Raw genomic sequence first — 22824 nt, forward strand, 5'->3', positions numbered from 1 at the left:
CCTAGCAACCATTGTATCCATTCCCTCAGTCCCTCCCTTGTTCCCTGTCTGTCACTCGGTGCCCCAGCCCTTCTGTCTAGAATCTTCCATCCTGGGCATCGAGTGATTGGATCAGGGGCCCGGACTCCACCCCTGCTCTTCCCTCATTGGTTTTCCCTATGTGCCTGTTATCCTACCACCACACCCACCTTTTCTCTGATTTGCTGGAGACCACCTTTCCTCTATGTATCCGCCCTACTTTAAAAATCCAGGTCGGAGTCCAGTTGGCTTTGTCTCCAGCTGGTAGCTCCCCTGGACATTAAACCCGGATTGCACTACCTCTGGAGTCCGTCTCTTCTTTGCCTCCTGTGGGTTAGCAGCCCTCTCTCTCTCTCAGCCGCGGATCCTCGTCCCTCAAGACGAAAGCCTTAGGCGCTTCCCCTGACCGAGCCCCGGATCGGGAGAGTGCCCCCGTGCTGCCGGCGGTGCTGGCCGCAGCTAGCCGGGACACACCTTAAGGTCAGCCGCCGCCGCTGCAGATATGATTTACTAGAAGTTAGCAACAGAAATTGTCTGCTAATTAATGAGAATGCCAGGAGACTCTCAAGGAGCAGTAACCATAGGACTGTGATCAAAGACAGACACAGCACAGGCTGAGGAAGAGACTGAGACACTGCGACACAAAGGTGGGGAGCAGAGACCAGATCAGGAGAGAGAAGCAGGGCAATTCTGCTCTTCAGGCTAGGACTCGTCATGGCCAAACTACTGAAGATGCTGGAAGCTGCTCTGCAATATACTCTCCTGCAAAAAATGTATCTGAGTAGTATCTGAGCTCACAGATTGGTACCTTTCTCTTTTCCAACATTTCCCAAATCCAAAAGGTATGTGTGTAAACCTGCATAAGGATTATCAAATGCATGAATTAATCTTCAAATATGTCTGAGTATCTAGAACACCTGCTATAGATGCAGCTATTAAATGTCCTATGTAAATTAAAACCTCTTAAAAAACTACATCTGTCAACTTAGTTTACATTATCTTAAAACCAAAATCACACAACTCCTTTTTATTTTCTTTTTTTTTGGTTTTGTTTTACTACCAGTTTCTTGTGTCACCCTGGCTAATAAAACCATTATAATTCAGGATGCATCACTTACTGCTGTTAGGGCACTGCGAAAGCGTAACACATCTCTTCAGCTGATTCACAGTGCAAACAGTATGTCTAAGAAGCACGTTCATCACTGCAAAGTTTCTTCTGGCTAAGTAAATAAGATCTTTAGAACACAAGGCTTTGAGTATGTTGAATTCTCACACTCTCAGAAATACGGTACAGCATTTCAGATCAGTTTCTGAGGCTCTCTGAACGTAAGAATTTCTAAAGCTGTGTGCTACAGTTAAGGTGGCAAAACACCTACAACACAAGTGGCTGTTGCCAGTAGTATTTCAATTTGCATGATGATGCACAGAAATATGGCCAGTAATAAAAGAAAACCATACACCCCTCAGAGAAAGAACAGGACAAAATTGTGTAAGTGTACATCATACATTTATTACCGAACAACTCTCTCAACTCCAAAATTGGGCACAGGGATTAAAAATAAAAATTCATTGCACTACCTAGTAAAGCATTACTAGTAACTCTCATAAAAAATGTACAAATTTTGTTAAAAATTTATCAAGCCTTCAAATGATTTGGTTACAGATATTTATAATACATTTAAAACTACATGTTAAATGATACAATAGCATATGATTTAAAGAAAACACTTAACAAAATATGATTCCAACAAAAACCATAAGCTTTCATAATAATTAGCAAGTCTGAAACACAAGTAGCAAAATGAGGTAACAATGTACCAAAGGAAAAAAACACAGCTTTTACAAAGGCCCAAAGATAACTCAGTTGAAACTGTTTTCTACAACTGAAATTAAAACAGTTGGTATGTCTCATCCCAAGTATTATGCATTGTATTAAGAGCTGTGAAGTCACATTCAAGAGCCTCTACGAAATGACATACAACACACGGCCCTACTTCTTCTTCTAAAGAAAGCCAAAAAATGAGACACTGGAATTATCTGTAGGCCTTGAGATCCATCAAAATGTCAAATAAAATTGACAGTTTATGCAAAAAAACACAGCAGTGCCAATATGATAAAGCAAACATATTGGAGGTTGGGTATTCTTGTTTTTTTGGAGAAAAAAGAGTCATTGGATGGCAGAAAGGCAATGAAGATAAAAAAAGTGTTGCTGAATTCAGGTGCTGTCAGGCACCACGGCAGCTGTGCATAATACATGGCAGTTAAGAGCTGAACATAAATCCCCTGCCCTTGACAGCCACCACAGAAGATGTGGTTGTAGCCTGTCTGAGCTGATTCAAAACATAAGCATGTGTGCTCTTTGTACACACTACCACAGGAAACAAGTCCCCATTCATCCAAGCAAACCGAAGAATCATTCCAGAAGAGATGAGCCATAAGAGTGCAACAATTAATTGCAGGATTTTACCAACTTAGACCCTCCATCTCCTAGATCTCCCACTGTCTCACTGGATTTTAGTGGGGGAAACGGGACATTTCTCCAGTTCTAGAAAGAGAACTACTTTCCCTCAGTTTCAGAAGTATGTGTCTTGTCCTCTTGTATCAAATTTAGAAAAAGTACCCTCTTTCCATGCTTTGAACTGAATACTAAACACAGAAATGTTAGTCATGTTTAAATCTGTACATGGATTCTTTTTCTTTTGCAGTTTTATAAAAGAGGCTAAGTTTTGTAAGACATACGTGGCATATGCTTTTTAAACATGATTTTATTTGTTAAAAAAATAAATTTTATTACATGTAATTTAACCTGCTAGGTGCTATTGTGAAAAGCCTATTCTTTAACTCCACTGGAAGAGAGGAAAAAGAAATTCTAGTATTTTGAAGTGGAAGTAACAGCATTTTTATTTATTTAGTGTTCCTAAGTAAGGACATGTAGAGAAAGCATCACTGTTTTTGAGAACTACCTGCATAACTAAACAGAGGGAAAAACATATGAAATGGGGCAAAATTGTGCTTTTATTTAGCTGCACCAAGAGCTGTGACTGGTCTGTAAAATGTTCAAAGAGGAAAACCAGCATGGAGAACATCTAACACTGTTTGAAATTTTAACTGATACTAAAGCATAGCAGCATACCAAAGCATCAGAAATTATAGAGAATAAACTTAAAGCTGAGACTGGCAGCAAGTTGTAGCAATACTGGTAATTGTGCCACTTGTGCTGCTGCTCCAACCGAAGAAATGAGACTGAATTTATGAGAAGAGTTTCTTTGCAAAAAGTGCATCCTTTTAACAACTGTGGTATATGCAGACCTAAATATTTTGCTAGAATACATAAGAGATGTTAACAGTGTGAATGTTATAAAAAAGCTAATTTTTTTTCAATGGCCCAAAAAAATATTATTCAGAGCACTTGAATAGACATTATCCCCTCTTTTTTCACAGCACTGTTCTGGAAAGTATTCCAAATTTCTCCTCTAGTGGAGCACTCTGGAAACTTGATTGCAAAAACCTAGGAGTTCCTTCTTCCTATTACACTTATCATGAAATAGGGAAGGGAAAGAAGCAGCATCAGGGCAACTGAATTCTGCAGGTTTTGACCAAAACCTACCTCCTCTTGTGATAGGGTGAAAGAAATATGAAATTCTACTTCTCTGAGAAAACACTAAAAAATGTATTTTATTCATGAAGTCGCAGGAATAAAATTGTAACCTTTTACAAGTTATTTTAGTTACATACCAACTTCCTTGCAGATGACAAAGAATGAATGTCATTAAAGCCAATGTTTATAAGCTAGAGGACAATGTCCTTAGCAAGTACAATGGGCAAAAGTTAAGAGCTGTTCCTCAAGACCAGGACACCCTCAGTATATTTCCTGCTTCCTTTCATGAAAGAAACACATAACTGGTAAACCCAGCTAGAAAAAAATTTAAAAGGAAAACAGAAAAACATTGATATATTTCAGCAATTGAAAACATTAATATTGCTAAATGCGATATTGTGACTCTACATTGATAAAATAACTTGTAAATCAGCCATTAAAAAATCCAGACTTTGTAACATATGATAAAACCCCCAAAGTTACTCATGTATGAAGAATCAATGCATTCTTTAGTGGTACACACTTAAAGCCTCCAGTGAAGGGGAAGCGTAACAGGTGTTTGAATAGTAGTAGGTAGAAAGGTCTTTACACCTGTAAGTATGTTGGGGACAAAATACTAAATGTCTGTAATTGCTGCACCCATCGCATTCAGTGTGCAACTGCAAACACAAGGAAAGGAACCAGTGTACAGTACTAGTACTGTTTAAATAACACACAAGATTATACATTGCAGCATAATTATTACTACACACATACGTTCTCAGTACATGCTGGTATATAGGTTCTCAAACACGCAGGCACACCCAGTCACAAGCACACTTCACTCACCCTCTCTCAGGCAAACACAGTCACACTGTTCATCCCCACTCACAGTATCTGAAGGCTCTATATAAGGTAGATTGCTATATTGTTTGGAGCTACCACTTTTTTTTTCTTTTTCTTTTATATAAAAGCACATGCTAAAAGATCACATCCACAGTAATCTCGCAGCAATACTTGGAATGATCACACAAAACCCAGGGAATGTTAGTGCACACATAAAATTAAGCTAAAAAAAAAATCTTTGGAGTTCCAATCACACTTGTTAGTATAACAATCCCGTAACTGTGAAGACTAGTTATAAGCTTTATAATTGATTAAGTCACACAGTGCAAGTAAGGTCCATTGACCCTTTTGTGTAAAGGGTAGGCTGGAAGCCACATGGGTAGGTAAGTTCAATAGAGAGTTCATATATACATGTGACCAGAAACACCCAAACCAGATTTGTGCTCTTAGATCGGTCATTCTGAATCACGATGCACTTCTGAAGCATCAGCTCTACAAATCGGGCAGGTACGATTTGCCTGTAAAACCAGAAAAGCAAAAGAGGGTTAACCAGACTGACAAATACGTTGTTAAAGTAATGTGTACATGACACTGACATCTGTGACTGCTGAAGAGCAATTCAAGAGAAGACAGAATGTGCTTATTCCTTTTCTTAATTTGTTTTGTTATGTTTGAGTGGTGTGGTGAGTTTGCAAATTCAAAATTACATTTACAAAAAAAGAAATGTGCCTTCTATCTTTAAGGCCAAAGCAACACAACAGATAAGGCTTTAGGTAAACGATGGTGGTTTCATTAATGTGGATTCACAATTACAGTATATTGCAGTCAGATGGATGCAACTAACAACCTGTACTGTATGCTGAAGGGAAAACCACCAAAACAAACTGAGACACCTTGGGCTCAAATAAACATTTTGTGTGAGGATGTCATTTTGTTACAAACTGTACTAATCAGGAATGACACCGTACTTTGTTTATTCGGTTATCATCACAGAAAAACATTATACAGACTTGGTCAAAGCTGAAAGCAAACCGGGGAAAAAGGGAGGGGCTTTTAGTAATGGGGAAGAGGAATGAAAAAAATAAAGAAAAGGTGACCCAGCCAAGCACGTATTCAAGTAACACACAGCAGTGGGCCTAGATTTAGCTCTTCAGTAAAGCACACTGAAAATACGTCCTGTGACTCATTTACTTTTCTACTTCTGCTCTATTTACTTTTCTAGCTTCCTTAAAAAATAAGACAGATTAGAAGTAACATTCCTTAAGCTACTTGGAAAGTATTTCTGCCTTCTCATTCCCCTTTTCAAATACTGGCTAATTTCATTTTAGCACATAATGAGAAGAAGCCCCAGAAAAATATATAACATCTGTGAGTCAATACTTCCCTTGCAAAGGGATGAGTGAAAAGAGCTCTTCCCTGTCACAAATTCTCTATTTCATAGTTACCAAAACTGCAGGACCAACCACTGTACTCCAAAAGGCAACCAAATTTTTCAATGAAAATACAAGTGAAGAGCATCAAGAAATGTGACTCTCTAGGTCAGAATTCAGAATTCTTCGTCAAATATTTTAAATTCAAACAATAACTAATCCAAAGAAAGTACTATGTTATTTATTACTGAAAAACTTTATTCAGTAATGCAAGTTAAAGTTACAGTATATTTTTCCTGTCAGTTTCCCTGTCAACTGTTAGCACTGCCCATATTTTTTATTGCTTTGTAATTTTTGTAATTCATGGATTGGAGTACCAATTTAAACTTGCATTTCTTGCTCTTTCACTAGCAATTTCAAAATATAATTAAAAATTTTCTTAGTCTGTAATTTCATTTCATTTAATTTCATGTGCCTGATTCTAAATACAGCCTGGCTAATACAACGTTTAAAATAAAAAGGCATGTTCTTAAACATTCAGTGGATTAATAAATCAAAAGCTATTCACTTAGGTTGGTACTGAAGTAACAACCACTTGCACTACAGAACAGCATTCATTAGGAGTTATTTCCTGACAGGAATTGCAGACATAGACCTACTGTGCCAGGATAAAATGAAGACTCATGGACACCAAACCACTGCTTTTAAAGTAACTTTTCAAGATCCTACATGAACACCTGCTTTAAATTTAGTTGCATTCTTGTGTCTTTGATGAAATGAATTTCCCCCTCCTGGCATTTCATACGACTCTGACACCAAAAGAGGAGTGAGAGGGGACATAATACTGTAATACTGACCTTCTAACTTGCCACTCTTCCAGGCATACTTAATTTTGTGCTGTAACTATAGAGCGCTGCCCAATGAACTGATTTTTTTTATATTTTATAGAAATTTATAATTAAAGTGAACTGCATTTAGAATAATGAAACTATAGAATCCTCTAAAAACCATTGCACTACTTTGGTGTTAGTCTATCAGAAATAAGCTGAAGTATAGTCACAGTTTGTCTTTTCTTATATATAATACAACATTTCCTAGTATGTTAAATATAAAGGCAGGTAGTTCTTTTGACATTGTTCTCAATCCTCAAGGTGAAGATAGGTTATGGTGCCAAGTACTTTTCTGGAATTATGACTTTTATTTTAAAGAGCACATTTCTCATGTGCTCATACTTGACTAGAGGATACAGGGTAAGAAGGAGCCAAATACTGTGAAACAAGGGAACTGGGAATACTACAAAAAGTGAAAGGATAATCCCTCTCTTTTAAGTTCCTTTGTTTCCTCCACTGTATTATATCTTCTCTCATTAAGTCTTTAAGTTTGCTTAAACAGGAAAGTATTTTAGCTGCAGTGGGCAACTTAATGCACTGTTATACATCACTTCCTCTTACTTGCTCACCACCTAAAAAGAGAGTACTGTCACATATTCCATGCATACAAGCCACAAAACATTTTTAGATAGTTTTTTTAGTTTGCCATCATCACCAACAGGCAACCCAAGAAGAATATTTTTAAAGTACTCAGGCTGAATCACTACCCTTTTACTTACATCTTTCACTACAGTCACATATGATGGGAACTTTAAAAAAAATTAATTTGACTCCATAGTTCTAGAAATAGTCTTAGATAACAAATACACTCATCAAAGAAATGAGATTAAATCAGTAAAAAATAGTGACTAACCGATAATATTTTTATTTGTCTACTTCGTGGAGTAACATTACAAGTACTGAAAGCTACAATTTTAACTTTCCCTTGCAGAATTTATGAACATGATGTTGGCTGGATGATGTGAATTAGGTACATGTGGACATAATTATACAATCAAGATACATTAAAAAAAGCTCTCAAATTCATAAATGAATGGAGAGAAGCAAAACTAAAGCACAAAGTATTTCCCAGTTATCATCACTTTCAGATGTTAGCTTCTAACTGTAACCAAGTTTAGACAGAGGCAGTAACTAAAATAGACTGGTGTTACAGGTAATTTGTTACAGCTTACAAAGCAAAATAGTCTTTATTTGCACATACCATCTTCGTACTACCACTGTAACTGAGCCCATATGGTGTAAAAGTAAAATACTTAGTGAACCTACACCAGAATGGTTTAATGTTGTCTATCTTACTTTACACTCAGCTCTGGAATAACAATGTCAATTCAAGTTCTACTCAGTTTAACAGCACCCCTTCTAAATTTTGATTGCAGATCTTGCACCTCATTCTAAAGACAACCTTTACAAAACATTACAGCTGAAGATCTGTTAGAAAATGCAGATTCTAAGATGGGACAGGAACATCACCAAAACTATTTCATTACTAGAACAGTACACTACATTTATGAAAACACACTAAACTAAATCTGTTTTTTTTCACTTTGTAGTTCCAAATTCTATTGCCAGTTCTTGAAAGGACTAACTCTTAACTTTTGAAGTATTACACTGAGTCCAGAACAGATTACCTCAACATGCTCGTCTGACTCCTGAGTTAAGAAAAAAGCATTAAGAAAAAGACAAACACACATGATATTTTGCTGACATGTTCCTCTAACTTCCAGAAATCTGCAGATCAGGGATTCTGTGAATCAGAGGTATATTTTTTTTTTTGCATTAATAGCCTGGAAAGAACTGTCTTTAATAAAATCCACATAATAAACCTGTAGCACCCACTATCTCAATGTCAAATGACATTTTCTTTTTTTTTTTTTCCCCTTCTTTCCATAAAGTGGAGAGAGTACTATTCCTGGATACTCACTGTCCACACCACAACTGACTTAGAGAGTTTCATGCAATGAAAAATTGACACATGTAGTGTGGATGCTGGGGGAGGGCAGAGGGAGAGAGAGAGGGAGAGGGAGAGGAGAGATACTCTGAAGAACGCCACTTTGATACATACAGACTCTACTCTTAATTTGTACTAAGTGAATAAAACTTCATATGTCTAGCAGAGAAAAACTGATAATATTATGTGGTGTGTGTGCATGTGGCTTCTTAATGTGACGATAAAACAACCAGGAACCAGGTGTTTCGATTACTCTTGCTGATTCTTGAGCATGTATGGGAATTCAGATACTTTTGGACCATTTCTACCAAAAATTATGAGCATTACTAACAGTCACACTGGCCCTAGATTTTGTAGGAGCTTTAGACTTAGACTACTATGGGAACTGTAGCCAAAGGGCAATTTGACATTCCATTTTTTCAAATCCTTCTCATTATTCTTGGTATTGTCTTAGGAAAAAAAATACTGTCAATATTGACTTGATTTTTTTCATTCTCTGCACTGCATATTTTAGCACTTGCCTAAGATATGATGCCATAAAGGCAAGGAGGTTTTATTTCTTTTGCCAAAACAACAAACACCATCTGTAATTTTCTACGGACCATATCAGCATAGGATCACTGCAGTTTCCAATGTTCCACACAACAGAGTAAAATGGATTAAAGCTGAATATAATAAAATAGTCAAAAAACTGAGGAAAGATGGGAATCAATACCTTGCTGGCAGTAGATGTGGCTTAATGAAGCCTGTAGAAATGTCTGCCATGATCTACTTGTATTTCTTGTTCTTCTCACCTTCTGCACAGCTGCTATTTAATCAGTGCCCTTACTGGGCAGTCCTGACTCTTGAGCCTTTCTTTTTTGCTCAAATTCTCTTGGATAGGTAAATTATTTTGTAAAACTGTGGTTTCTATTTGTATATATTACATTTCTGTGTATATGCATACACATAAACGTACATTTGTAACCCACTTTATTTGCCCCAGGAACCTAGATTAAGAGTAAAGTGGGGAAGAAAATGTGTTGGTATTCATTCTTGCTAGGCAAGCTGTGTAAAACAGTTGAAGCCACCATCATCATCAAACTCTGTATCGCATTACTGACTTTTGAGTCTTCTTTAATGTTGTGTATTACTCAAATGCACAGTTACTGTTTTAAGCAAATGGAAAACACAGTAAGAGCTGTCAATGAAAACAATTATATTCATATTCATTTTCCATTGTGCCAAATATTATGAAGAAACAGTCTTCATCAATTATTAGAATAATATAATACCTAGGCAGTGATTCCATTCTGCTGGCTTTTTAAGTATCAGAAACACGAAACAAGATGAAATGAAGCGTAACAGCAAATATCCCCACCCTCTCCTACAAAACTACATGATCAATTTCATCTAAGATAGGATTACTTTTTCTTACCTTTAGCCATTTATCAACACACTTGGCGTGGAACTCATGGTTACAGGGTAAGACTCTAAGTAGCTGCCTTGACTCAAAATCACACATGCACACCACACATCTAAAAAAGACAATGAAGTTCAAATGTATCTGCTATGTAAGAACAACAAATATGCAATTCCATAGAAAACCTTACAGGTATGATTGCAACGCAATACGTATTTTACTCCTTCAGTAGCTACAGTGATCTACATCTTACAATGGAAACTGAGAATTGACTGTGGGGTTCTATGGGTGTTTTGCTGGTTTTTTTATTTACTGTGCTTTCACATCACATATCAAGTATTCTTGCTCTTCTGACCTAACTGTGACTGCAAGTTAAAGAAATGAAAATCAAGCTACCTAAATTATGGATCCTTGAAAGAGACCAATATACTTACAATGTCTGCTCTGACTGGTGATTGTTTGGATTGAACCTGTAGGATGGAAGCTGCTCAATATCTGCTTTTGTTAATCCCCGTGGTTTGGCTTCTCCCAGACGTTCTGCCAAATTCAGCAGTGCCTGCAAAACATGGAAACCAGACATATAAAAATTCACTGATCAAACAGGTTCTGGTTCCATTAGTGTTGGGCACTACCATCACATCTCACTTCACCAGCTGCTAGCACAAAACACCCTTCTATCAAGAAATGTTTAGAACCTTAGTTCTCCCACACAATACAAGCTCCTCAGAAAGTCTTTCAGAGCTTAACCATCTTTCTAATTATGCAAGATATTTTCTCTGGGATTTCCAAACACACTTCCCAAGGACCCAATTTCCAATTAGCCCTGGGACTGCCTGCACAGCTCAATAAATAATTAGCTTCTGAGGGATCACCTCACCCTGCTATGAAATTAACAGTGCTGGTAACCAGAAAGAAATTGTCAACTAATTTCCTTCGTAAGAATATGTGAATTTGGTCTTGTGAGAGAAATCATAAATTTAATGGGACAGTTTATGATTCCCATTCCATGTTTTGGGCTAGTTGAATTAAAATATGGAGATTTTATCCTCAATCTGGAAAACAAATACATATCATCAAACTTTAGACGCTTTTTTGGCTACTAATTTTTATGTTCCTTTTCTGTAAGCAAACAATTGCAACTAAAATCCTGTCATGTATATAATTTGCAATCTGTCATGTATTCAACTCACACTCCTTCATGAGGGGCCTAGGAAACAACATCAGTGTGACAGACAATCAGTGCAGAGAAAATATACTATGAAAGCTGCAACTGGTATTGATTTCTTACACTACCGAACCCAGGGCCCAAATTCTCAGAAGACAATGCTGCTTCTGAACCACCACAGAAATTATTACAGAAGCATTCATTGTTAAACTGAAGGTGTGCAACTACAAAGGTATCTTAATGAGAGCACAGGCAAAGAGATGCAAAAGTCAGGGTTAATGATGACTAGCTCAACAGAAATCAAATGGAATCCATTAGCTTCAGATCCAGCAAAGAAACAACAGATGGAACAGCCCCATAATTATCTAGGATATTTAAGAGGGTTCTGCATCTCTAGATGTGAATTACCATCCCCTCCAGAGGAAAAGAAGAAAAGGCAGTAAGGCAATTTTATAAACATTATGTTTAAATTAATTAATCCTATGATATTAAAACTCTTCTGAAAGTTACACTCACAAAACCAATAACTTACCCTTTTCTTTTCAAAGTGCTTCATTTCTGTTTGGTATTTAAAATCAATTAAATTTTGAAAGGAGAAGAGTAGCATGGAGAACATAAAAGTTGAACAATTTAATAATTACTAGCCTGGAAAGGTGAATTCTGAGAAAGAGCAATAGACAAGAAAGAAAGCTAAACACTTCTAATATTCAGTATTACAAAAAAAAATCTGAAAGGACTAATTTTGGATTCTGTCTTCACAATCACTACATTTATTTGAAAAGCAAAACCAGGATTAAAAGTAAAATAAAATAAAATTTTATCTATTGCTTTAGCTAACATCTGTTCTTTAAAGGTAGTTGTAGTTCACACACCAACCTCATAGTTTTCTACCTCTCCATCTTCCACATCCAACTCAAAGCTGAAAGCTGGTCCAACTGCCGGTGGCACTGGGAGCATTGATCTACCACAAGAGCAAACAAGGATAAGGTTCAGCATCTTGCTGAAGGAAAACACAGAAACATCTGGCAGAGGTAAAGTAACCTTTCTGATGCCTCTCAAATCAACATGTTCTTAGAACTGGCAAAAATGTTATGTTTGAAGACATTTGAAGTGAAAGAGTCACAGGAAAATGTTTTTTCTGCTAACTTTCTGATATTGGGAGTGCTGACTTTTTAACTGCATGCACGCTTCACTTGATACTTTTAATCAAGCTCAGCTTTATTTCAAAAACTAACCTCTTATTTATCACAGACTATGGAGACCTAAAACTGACAAAAAATTGACATTCTGGTTTTACATATGTTTTATTTCCTTAAGTGGATAAAAGAACATCAAAGAGGAATACTAAGTCCATTTACATCTCCAACATAAAAGTCTTGCAACTTCTGCAAGCCTAAAACACACAGTGAAGATAAATAGGATTTGCTACTGGACAAACCCATCCTGAAGGCAAGCACAAATTCACTTTCTCGTGTACTGTGATGTTGGTAAAAGCAGAATCCCTTCAGACTGAGAGATCAGAGAGATGTTTTTCTAGTTGTATATTCAGTAAGTCTTTTTACTCCCCCAAGGTAGTGCAATGGGTCAAAACTCATCCACAGACATGGAAATCACAAATTCAAAGCACTAATATAGTAGAATCAGTAATTACTGTGCCACATCATGTCTTCAATGAACAGGCAAGAAGCTAGGACACTACTCTCAGATTGCAAGATGAAAACTTGAACAACTTTGCTGAATCAGATTTCTGGTGCCATTTTCATGCCACGTCTGACGTTGCACAGAGACAATCTACAGATCTGGTGTCAGTGCTTGATTATTTCCTTGTCAATGTCACCTTTGCCAGCAGAAACTTAATTTTTGTTTTCCAAACATTTACTTCTTCTAATACAGAACACAGAAGACTAATACATTTTATGTCATAGACCCAAACTCTCTTCCAGAGTCTACCATAACCCACTACAGGTAATTCCTAAATGTTAATTGTCCCACATTTTTTCCAGAAACAGCTAATCAGAGGCAGAACAGAAATATGACAGCTGTGACAGAGTAGCTCTTCAGCCAATAAAGAGTAACACATCACAGAAGTCCCCCACTCTTGTGGTTTTAAAATTAAGAACAAACCAAATTAATTTATTCTGTAAGGAAGACTGCTTCAACTTGAACAGTATAACTATGCCTCTGCAGGAGTATCATAGAGCTATGATTTAAAATCTGTTGAAGATTTTACCAAGAGTTCAGAAACAAGAGGCTACTGTGCCTCAAAATACCTACAGAACTACACTGGACAAAAACTGTTCACTTACATTTTTCCTTGCTCAGTGGTGTTGGTTATTAAAAGTAGGCTGAAAAGTTTACACGGAAATGGAAGTTCTCCTCTGAGACAGGTGAAATATGCCTGGTCTCTGGTAGAGTCCAACCATAAAAAGTGCCAAGATGCTTTCTGAATTCTTAATAGCCTACATGGAAGCAAATGTACTTTTCACTTACAGCACATAAGGTAATAGGCTGGGATGGTAAGGATGTGGTGGTATTGGCTGCTGTGATCGGTATCTGCTGCGCCCTGTGAGTCTTCGAGGCATAAAAGGTGGGTAAGGCTGCAAGAAAGAAGAGAATAAGCTTCAACTGAAACTTGCAGAACTGGAACTTGTGTCCAGTTCTGGGCTCCCCAGCACAAGACAGACAGGGACATACTGGAGAGAGTCCAACAAAGGGTCACTAAGACGGGACTGGAGCATCTCATGTGTGCAGAAGGGCTGATACAGCTGAGCCTGTTCAGCCTGGAGAAGAGACAGCTCGGAGGATCCTATCAATGTTTATAAATACCTGAAGGGAGGGTGCAAAGAAGACGGAGCCAGGCTCTTTTCAGTGGTGCCCAGTGGCAGGACCAGAGACACCGGGCACAGACTGAAACACAGGAGGCTCTGTCTGAACATCAGGAAGTACTTCTTTACTCTGAGGGTGACTGAGCACTGGCACAGGTTGCCTAGGGAGATGGTAGAGTCTCCCTTCCTGGAGATACTCAAAAGCTGGCTGGACATAGTCCTCAACAGCCAGGCTTTCCTTGTTTTCCCTTTCTGGAAATGCGTCTTTGGCTTATGAAACAGGTCTGCAGTTTTCTTGAGTGGTGTTTCAGGTTTCAGGTGGCCCTGCTTGACCAATGACCTCCCTTCCAACCTTATCCAGTCTGTGAGCCCCTGATTCGACATTTTCTATTCTTAATCAAGAATGAAATAATGAAATCCACTTTCAATAAAGCATTGTTTAAAAATTTCAGCCTCTGCTAAAATCCAACAGAATCTCAGCCTCAATTTGAAATTACTATTCCCATCTATAATATACAATCATACCAATTAATGTGAAAAAGTGGTAATATACAACAGAAATCCCTACAAGTTCCTGTGTGTTTAGTCTACAGTCAGTATACTTTGGGAAACAGGACATGAATTGCTGAACCTCTTCTAAATATAAAAGGCCCAGGCACTATTATGCAGGCCTGTGCATAAGCAGTTTAGAGTAAAGAAGCCCTTAAAAAACTCTTTTAAAGTGAGAATTTTTTTAAAAAAAATCTCTTTAGAAAACCTCTAACTTTTAAGCAGCGGTATATACTTATATTTAGACTTAAAGGCTTGAAGCCTCTCAGGTGTATGTAGAAGGTTTAATTAGTACAGTTTCTGCAGCTGGACCACACATAGAGAGACACTCAAGCCCAAGTTTCAATGCATTAATTCCATGGATAAATCAGGGCACTTTTTGTCATCTTTCACTAAAATGTTTTTGTATTTTCTATAACAAATGTTTTTGAATTTTCTACAAAATTTATGTATCCCTATTAAATTCATATTTGAAGGCCTTAAGACTTATTTTTTTTGAAAAAAAAGAACACTCTAAGCCTTTGCTAACACGTTTTTCTTCTTACATGTTTGAAATTTGAAAGCACAAGAGCCCAACACTCTCAATGACTAACCTAAAATCCCCTAATTTTATAATAGAAACATTAGGTAGCCACGGTCATACATGAAATTAATTAATGTTCAAATTCATATGAATATGAACATATTAATATAAGAACAATACAAAAGAGCCAGGTTCCTTTTGGTTGAAGTCTCAAACTAGACATGAAATATTAATTTTACTGCTTTGTGAATTCTACAATCCCAAATCACTATTATTAGAAAGTGTTGTGTTCACTGAATGAAAAAGAATCAGAAATGCATTTACTCCATTCCAATGTACATAAATGCAAATAAAGCTTTATAAAGATTTAGTATTACTTTATAAAAGGGCACATGGTCACTGGTAATGTATCTCTATTCTACTCCTTAGGAATAAACAACACAGCTGAAGCAGCAGAGAGGACAAATGCGACAATCTGCAGAAAATAGTTACTATTTCCCTATCTACTTTAACAACCAAACCTAAAATTGAAGAAGTCTGACTCCAAGCAAAACATAGATGATTAGATTACTTCATCTAACAAGCATACTGAATAAAATACAAGCAGTTTATGGAAGCTTTCAAGTGTCCCGGACTCCAGAGTGTCTCATAGTGCCTGAAAATTTCACTGAAAGTACACCTTTAGATTAGGAGTAAGTTGATCACTTTTTCAAATGGTGGACATTACTCGAATCTTTATGAAAACTGCAAGCAACCATTTGACTAGGTTCTGTGATTTCAATAAGAATAATTGAAGACAAGGTATCTGTATATTCTGCAGTGCAGGGCCTAACATTTAATTATTATTTAAAATTTAAATAACAATATGCCCCTAAAACCACTGACAACTTGATGTACATGTCAAACAATAAAAATTTCAGCACCTAAACTTGGGATCTAGCTATTTCTCCCAGGCACACAGGCAGGAGAGGGGGTATTCTGGTTTTTTTTTTAAGAAGTGACCAGCACAAAACAACCACAACAAACAACAACAAAACCCTGACACATCTCAGGACTAGTATAATTGCAGACTGAAGTACAAGGCAAAGATCCCAGAAGTAGCACCACTGGACACACCACAGAAGCACATGATTCAACAAAATTCAACACAGACTTTATCTTGCACCACTTTTAATTTTATTTTGTGCTGCTGTAGTTGAACTGCATATTTATCCCCCAAAAGCTGAGTTAAATCCAGCTTTATAACATGGCTATCTTTATAATATATGGTGTAGTCTAAATTATGGAAGCACTCTACAACTGCTTGCAGAGAACTGTTTTTAAAGCATTCTGGCTTTCCTGAGCTGTGGAAACTCAACATATGATGAAGAATTAACTAAAAGTTACAACAGTTCTTCTGAACTGTACTAAGCGATACCTGCAATAGAAGTCCTGGACTATGTGACAGCATGGAAAGTTTTCTAAGTAAATGCTAATGCACTCTGCAGATAATGTTACTGGAAGTAATTTGTTGGAGTCATTAAATTACCCTTAACTTGATTAACTTAGGCTTAAAGAAAATACCACAATATGCAGCTATTCCAATAATGGAATATGATTGCAAAAGTGTGACTTTTCAACAAAATGTACTACAGAATAAAGATCAAGAATGTCAATGCAGTGTGAAAGAGAATATAGCATAGAAAACAATACTTACTACTCCAAATGACACCTCCTGGTGTAATGGATCATGGGCTAAGAATTGAAGAGGAGCTGAGGGAGGCAACGTTGGTGGATGGGCTGAGGGAGGGTATGTAAAACCTCCTACAGGAAGATGTTCTCCGAGCAATTCTACATCATTTTCTATCCTTTGAAGTGGCTACAAAAAAACCAGAGATAGTCTTTGTTGCAATAAGAGATGAATTTTTTTTCCCCAATAAAGCACTGCAGTCCCAGCTGTATATTCTGTGCTGCTGTGATCAACTTTATAGTAACACTGTGAGCAATTCCTAGATCATTAACACTACCCAAGAAAGCAAAGACAACACTACACATTCGATATAAATTCACCTTTTCCAGCTAGCCATGCTTATAGACCAGGAATTTATGCGATCTAGCAAATATAGAAGTGGCTGTAATTTCCTGTATCTTGCATTTTTCAGGACAAATATTTGTTCTCCTTCTTGCCAGGCTGCTCTCACTGTATAACTATGCGAGAGAAAAAAATAAACAACCATAGACAAGAACTGAAATTGTGCCAGAAAAATTAAAAAGTGGAGGGGAATCATGGTGGTTCCAGTAGATGAAACTGATAATGATACCCAGAAAGCAAGCAGATGCTTTCCTAGGAGGGTCATGCAAGCAGTCCTAACAAGCAGTTCTGAGGTTTCAGAAGCATGGGATACCAGACTGGTTTTGTTGCTAGTCAAATCTATTACATTAGTCAGGTTCAAAAGTGCCCAAGAAACAAGCAGGAATTCTCACTGTTTCACAAAAACACCATTCTGTTATTGACACTGAATTCCACCATTTCAAGATTCAGCTAAGAAAGCCAACTTGTACAATCAAAGGAATATACTACTTTCCTGTTATATAGAACAAGACATTCTTACACCACTGTAATGCTAGCTTTTTGGCAGAGCTGAAAGGAGACAGGCCAGCCTAGTTAAAAACCTAAGTAAGCAACTCAAGGTAAAACTTGAGTCCATGAATTTTCTAAAGCTAAGTCTCACAAAGATTTCTACCACAAAAAAAAAAACACTTTGTCAGGATGATGGAAACTGTTCTCCCATCACTGTAATGAAGTGATTACAATCCTATCCACACCAGAGACATGGCATGAAGGAGTCTCAGCAGTGTTTGCAGTAATAAAGCTATATCCTATTTCTGTGTTACTGAAATATCTGCATCTTCTACTCACTTGGGACAAACAAATGGGTAAAGTACTCAGATAACCACACAGAAAGAATGGCAGGCCAGAACTGTAAACCTGATTTCCCCCTAAATCCAAAACAGGGTCACATTTTCCCATGTTTGCATAGTCCATTTCACTAAGCTAAATCTGCTTAAGCAATATCAGTAACTTTCGTAAGTGTAAAGAAAATGTCCTATGAAAAGGACTGGTTATTTAAAAATTAATCAAGAAGTAGTACAGAAGAAATATGTAATAAAAGCAACACTCTTGTGCTTTTTTCTCTGTGATACCTACTATGCTTACACAACCTCCTCTGGATTCTATTCTGCTTAGTGGGAAAGAAATACCTGATGGTGAAGGAAATACCCATCTTTCTGAGAGAAGTAAAAACGTATGGACAAACATCACAGGCAATGACAAAATCTGAAGTGTAACACTGAACCTCAGAAGTATTTTTTCATCTTCATACCAAGCGGCTACAATCTGAAAGAAAATCCTTGTTTCCTCTATCAGGTATCAGTACTATGTGCCCATCCAGCCCACCAGTTCTACTGAGATGGGGTAAGAAGCATTACTTACCGACCGTGACTGTTGTGCTTGGAAAGGAACAAACTGTCCTGGAGGAGGTAAGTGAGGAGGGTGGTGTGTAGAGATATGAGGAGGATGCAAAAGGAATGGGTCACTAGAGATGAGGGGTGGAAATGCTGCATATGGTACAGGTAGATGCTGAACTGAGCACGCCTGAAGCATCTGAAATAAAATGAAGACAATACATTTTTGTAGCACAAACATTCCCTACACAGTGTTCAATATTCTATGTATTTATTATGGAGAGATATAATTGTAACAGAACAGTTCTTTAGCCTTGTTGTAAAAGCCTCTAAAATACACATAAATAATAACTCATTCAAATATCCAAAGAACAGTGATTACTACAGAACACACTCTAGAACTAGCATAGTATGACATCTGCTACGGGCTCATGAGGTCACCAGGAGACTGGATTTTCAATACTCCAGGACTAGACAGGCTCCTAAGTGATGAACAGATACAGTTATTCTAGTTAATTTTATTTTTCTCCACACATTATCATCAAAACAATATGCCAAAGCAATCATCTTGCAAGCACTATAAGCTCTAGATCCAGGTGAGGGACTCAGCTGTCAGACTGTGCCTAAAGACCTCTGTTACCTCATGTACTATGAATAATTTATACAGCCTGCTTTGTTTTGTACTTTTGGGTGAGTCCTATGCTCTAAAAGCAGCTCCCTAGTGACAGATACTACAGGAAATAGCTCTTTTTCTTTCCTCCTTTAAATACCTGACCAAAAAGCAACTTTTGGCACTAATGTTCAAACAATAAAATGATAAAAGCACTTCAGGGGAAAAGGAATGTACTTTCTGGCATTGCTCAGTTTTACTTCCACCTTTATATATGAAGGAGCAAGGAACCTGCAATCTCTTTTTTGTTGCGCTTTGATCTGTTATGAGAATGTCAGGCATTTCTTTTACACTTTTAACAATTACAAGAGCATTTAATTAAGATATTCATTATCAAATACTGAAAAGAAAGATTACCCTGTTTTGATCTCTTTTTTTTTCTTATTAGTAATGTCACTCAGCATGCATTTACATATTGACTGACTGTTCTTTTCCCTCAGTTACTACATCATTTTTATAAAAAACAAGTATCATAAAACAAGTGTTTCCATGGTTATAATACATTTTTATTGTATTTTACTATACTGAAAACTCTGAAATAGCTGAAGATAAATTTGCAGAGTCTTCTTCAAAACATGAGATTCTTTGGGAAACATTGAAATAGGGTTTTACATTTTATGGTAAAGATTACCATAGCTCCTATATATGTTTGGAAATGTTTGATTTGTGCTATGCCCATGTCACTTTTTAAAGTTAGAGCAAATGATGCACCACTGATTTACAAGCAGAAAGAAATGAAAATTATCTGTTTATTCATTCAAGCTTTAAAAAAAGTTCTTCAGTTTGGAAATATCATACCTGGACTGGAAGGCACCTTAAAGATCATTTTGTTCCAAACCCCCTGCCATGCTCAGGTACACCTTTCACTAGACCAGGTTGCTCAGAGCTTCATCCAACCAGGCCTTGAACACTTTCATGGAAGCGGCAGCCATAACTTTTCTGGGCAACCTGTTTCCAGTGCCTCACCATCCTCACAGTAAAGAATTTTTTTCCTAATATCTAATTTAAACCTACCCTTTTTCAGTTAAAGCTATTCCCCATCTTGTTCTGTCACTACATGCCCTTGTAAAGTCTCGGTCCACCATTCTTGTAGGCTCCCTTCCAAGTACTGGAATTAGGGTACCCCAAAGCCTTCTCTTTTTCAGGCTGAACAATCCAAACTTTCTCAGCCTTTCATCACAGGAGAGGTGCTTCATCCCTCTGATCATGTTGATGTCCCTCCTCTGGACTCACTCCAGCAGGTCCATGTCCTCTCTGTGCTGGGCCCCCAGAGCTGGGTGCAGGGTTCCAGGTGGGCTCTCAGCAGAGCAGAGCAGAGGGGCAGAATCCCCTCCCTCCCCTGCTGCCCATGCTGCTTTGGATGCAGCCCAGGACACGTTTGGCTTTCTGGGCTGGCAGTGCTCATGGCTGGGTCATGTCCAGCCTCTCAGCCACCAGCCCCCCCAAGTCCTTCTCTCAGGGCTGCTCTCCATCTGCTCATCCCCAGCCTGTGCTGGTACAACCCAGGTGCAGCACTTTGTGTTTGGTCTTGTCACAATTCATGAGATTTCACATGGGCCAATTTCTCAAGCTTGTCCATGTCCCTCTGGATGCCATCTTGGTCTTTGAAGAACTTTTAAAACTGATGAAGGTATTTAATAAATGGCATTTGTTTACCTCATAGTTATGCACACAGTGAGATAGACAAGTATTGTGAAAATAACAAAAGGAAACTGGGAAGTTCATAGATGAAGCTGGTGAGCAAGGTGACATGCTGGAAGGCACGTGCTACCTTGAAATATATTTTTATAGGCTGGAGAAACTGGCCAACAGGAACTGTTTAAAGTTCAAAGTCAAATGTGAAGTATGGCACTGGAAAAGAGTAACTCCATGGATCAGGACACTCTGAAACTAATTGGTTGCAGCCAGATTTGCAGAAAAAAAAGTGAGGTGGACATGTACGTAACACCCGTAGTGTACTCAGCAAAAAAGGCGTATGGCATGCATGGCTAAGAAAGCAACTGGTGAAACTAGTGAAGTGATTCTGCCCCTCCATTCAGAAACTGTGACATTTCTCAATTCCTGGGCCCAGTTTTGGGCGTGCCAGTGCCAAACACACACAATGACCAGGTTTTTGTGAAAGTCACGATGACCAGTGACTTGGAGAGAACTGCATAAAAGAGGTGGCAGAACTAGACTTGTTCTTTAAAAAGAGAAAAGTAAGCAAATACCTTACTCCTGTGTCTAACTACTTCCTGAGAGTGGACAGGAAGAATCCAAGACCTCCTCAAGAAGCAAAGTGAAAGAGCACCAAGACCAATGGAACCAAGATGCAACAAAGAAAACTCAACCAGACATACAGAGGAAATTCTTCATCACAAGGACAGTCAAACGCTGAAGCAGAAACTTAAGAGGCATTATGAAATCTCCATACTTGGAAGTTGGTACTACAGCAGGTGACCACCAGACAACCTCCAGAGTCCCCTCTTAACTTAAAACTATTCCTCAATTTTATGGTTTAACAGAAGAAAGCATAAAGTCTGCCTGCTGATTCTACAGAAATCTAACTGTTTATATTCATTGGTACTGGATCTATTCTCCCAACACACTTGATTAACTGCTGTACATTCAAAACAAAAAACAGAGCTTTACTCCTATATGTATTAAAAGGACAACTGCATTGTTGAATTACAAAGCCTTTTATGATTTGCACAGATAATATACCTATTCAAAGCATAGGGTAAAATTACTAGTACGCGTTGGATGGATATACCTAAGGCCCAATACAGTTTCAGATTTTTCTCTGTTGTTTCTTAGGACATGTTGCTTTTTTCCTTGCTGAATTTACTATGTAAGTATTGTTCCAGTCTCTGGGTAGTTATTCTGAGATTGCTTTGTTCCACTACCACCAGCACTAAAGAGAAGAAAAAGCCTGTCTCTCATGCTGCCTCAGGGATACACACCAGATTAGGTAACAGATTTTCACCAATTTGACAGGTAAGGAACTGATTCTCACAAATACTCCGGACTTGCCAGCACCATGCTGCAGACCTTTTTGCCTCTCATGGGAATAAATGATACCTGGGCATGATAAACATAAATTACCCTTACTCTTCAATGGGCAACCTAAAGAAATAGATGGGTCATATCAAGGGTTTTGTTTCAGTGCCACACAGGCTTATTCATGTCACAGAAAGCACCAGAGGAAAAGCAAAGTTACACACTGCTGGCAGAGACCAACACTATACCAACATCAAAACTGTTCACTAGACGCTGCACATAGTATAGTGTAAGACCTTTTAGATTTGTACTAGAAAAACAGATTGAAGCTGGTGTAGTTAGAGAGACCTACTTACTGGGGGAGGCACACTGCAAACTGGAAGGTGCTGGCCACTGAAAACCACTGAGCACCCTGGGACCTGCTGAGTGCTGCAGGCTGGAATGTGCTGGCCTGTGCAAAGTGGTATCCCATGTGGAGCTACAGTTGTCACTGTGTATGAAACAGGAACTGTGCCCTGATGGATCTGCAGCAAAAGGAAAACAAAATGTATTTAATAACTTACAGTAAAGTCTTAACACTGTTGTACAGCACAGTAAAATAACAAGCTTTTATTTTCA

At 37.9% G+C, this 22824-nt stretch overlaps 1 protein-coding gene across 4 annotated transcripts in view; it reads right to left on the minus strand.

Moving 5' to 3' along the window:
- Nucleotides 1-1514: 1514 nt before the first annotated feature.
- The window catches only part of RNF38 (ring finger protein 38), a 107513-nt gene continuing 86203 nt past the window's right edge, over nucleotides 1515-22824 (minus strand). For 3 of the 4 annotated variants that reach the window (XM_041470161.1, XM_041470163.1, XM_041470164.1), the window contains 8 exons: nucleotides 22563-22730; nucleotides 18586-18756; nucleotides 16810-16971; nucleotides 13707-13813; nucleotides 12093-12177; nucleotides 10486-10607; nucleotides 10067-10166; nucleotides 1515-4959 (listed from right to left, as the gene is read on the minus strand). In XM_041470161.1, the coding sequence (XP_041326095.1) occupies nucleotides 4897-4959; nucleotides 10067-10166; nucleotides 10486-10607; nucleotides 12093-12177; nucleotides 13707-13813; nucleotides 16810-16971; nucleotides 18586-18756; nucleotides 22563-22730 (978 nt within the window). In that variant the 3' untranslated portion in view covers nucleotides 1515-4896. The remainder of the gene's footprint in view (nucleotides 4960-10066; nucleotides 10167-10485; nucleotides 10608-12092; nucleotides 12178-13706; nucleotides 13814-16809; nucleotides 16972-18585; nucleotides 18757-22562; nucleotides 22731-22824) is intronic. The other variant, XM_041470162.1, reaches the window with a different exon arrangement.

This window comes from Pyrgilauda ruficollis, unplaced genomic scaffold, assembly GCF_017590135.1.
Source record: "Pyrgilauda ruficollis isolate IOZ18807 unplaced genomic scaffold, ASM1759013v1 scaffold240, whole genome shotgun sequence".
NCBI lineage: Eukaryota > Metazoa > Chordata > Aves > Passeriformes > Passeridae > Pyrgilauda > Pyrgilauda ruficollis.